Here is a 1,383-nt window from a genome sequence, read left to right as displayed (position 1 = left end):
CCTTGGGTATGGTGGTCTGAGGGGGGTGGGTTTTCATCCATGAAGGTTCTGAAGGGAGTGGCCCATTGTCATAGCCCATTGCTGGGTGAAGTGGGCCCCATCAACGAAGTAGAAAGAAGTTCTTATCACAGTGCTGGGCCCATGGCGTGTGTTCATTCATACCAGTGGGAATGGGTTCCCCAATCACCCCTTCTCCAGGGCTAGTAATTTCAGTTATAATTCATTTTCTTCAGACAACTTCAAGACATTCTGATTGTCCCTTCAAAGGTGTTAGAAAACTGTTGCCAAAGTATACCTGGTAATCCCTGCCCTAGAGTCCCACTGTCAGAGGACAGGAAGGCTGTTTGTGATGCTGGTCTTGTTGGTTAGCTGACAATGGAATGGTGTTCCCCCAGTAGAGCTGGTTTCCAGGAATCTGGGAGTCTCCTTAGGTGATAATGCTCACCTTGCAATGTCTGAGCTTTTTCTAAGTCACAGACTTTTCTCATGTTCTTTCTTGTGCCCAGAATAACCTTCACTNAAAGTTCAGCTTAAGTAAAGCTCATCAGTGGGTCTATCAACAAGCATTTGTTTCCTCTGCAAGCCATTGTAGGACACAAAGAAAGGACAGTGCATCATCACAGCCCTTGAGGAGATTATAATTTAGTTGATGAGCCCACGTTAACATGTACCACTACCAGGAATTATGGAGGTACTTGAAAAAGTTCATGGAAAAATGGAATTAAAAGATAATACAAATATTTCCACAAATTTTTTGAAGATCCCCACATTATTTCAAGAATTTCTCTGTTGTGTGAAGCAAGACCAACTATGTTTAGATTCCTAAAAGCACATACACCCTGATTTGTGGGCTTTCTAGAAGAGGAACAGTAACAGCTGATCTGACCGCTGAGATTATGCAACCATGGAGATGGTCTGGCCTCCAGGCTGGGTGAGAGCTGATGGCCTTTCTGCTCTGCCCCCTCTCACCCCAGGACTGCACCATCTGTATGGAGCGCCTCACGGCCCCCTCTGGCTACAAGGGCTCACAGCCAACGGTGAAGCCGGACGTGGTGGGAAAGCTGTCTAGGTGTGGCCACATCTACCACATCTACTGCCTGGTTGCCATGTACAACAACGGGAACAAGGTCAGTGCCAGCCTGTGGGCCGTAGAGGAGCAAAGGCATGAGGGCCTCGCCCAGGTGATCTGGGGGGTCTTAGAGGTACTGCTGCAGGATAAAAACCCTTCTTTATCTTCCCTTTGGACCACTGTATTAGTCCGTTCCTGTTGCTTATAACAAAAAACTTGGAAATGGGTGATTTATAAGAAAACAAAATTTATCTGCTTACAGTTTCAGAGGCTAGGAGGTTCAAAGTCCAGGGAACACATCTGATGAGAGTAAC

At 46.5% G+C, this 1,383-nt stretch overlaps 1 protein-coding gene across 1 annotated transcript in view; it reads left to right on the top strand.

Moving 5' to 3' along the window:
- Window positions 1-1,383, top strand: part of DTX4 (deltex 4, E3 ubiquitin ligase) — a 36,695-nt gene that overhangs the window by 21,127 nt on the left and 14,185 nt on the right. Inside the window, exon 6 of the mRNA XM_008581376.1 lies at window positions 975-1,127. Within this exon, the coding sequence (XP_008579598.1) occupies window positions 975-1,127 (153 nt within the window). The remainder of the gene's footprint in view (window positions 1-974; window positions 1,128-1,383) is intronic.

Source organism: Galeopterus variegatus, unplaced genomic scaffold, assembly GCF_000696425.1.
Source record: "Galeopterus variegatus unplaced genomic scaffold, G_variegatus-3.0.2 Scaffold2340, whole genome shotgun sequence".
In the NCBI taxonomy this organism is placed as follows: domain Eukaryota; kingdom Metazoa; phylum Chordata; class Mammalia; order Dermoptera; family Cynocephalidae; genus Galeopterus; species Galeopterus variegatus.
The sequence above is the reverse complement of the archived record's forward strand: the minus strand, read 5'-3'. Positions and strand labels throughout refer to the sequence as shown.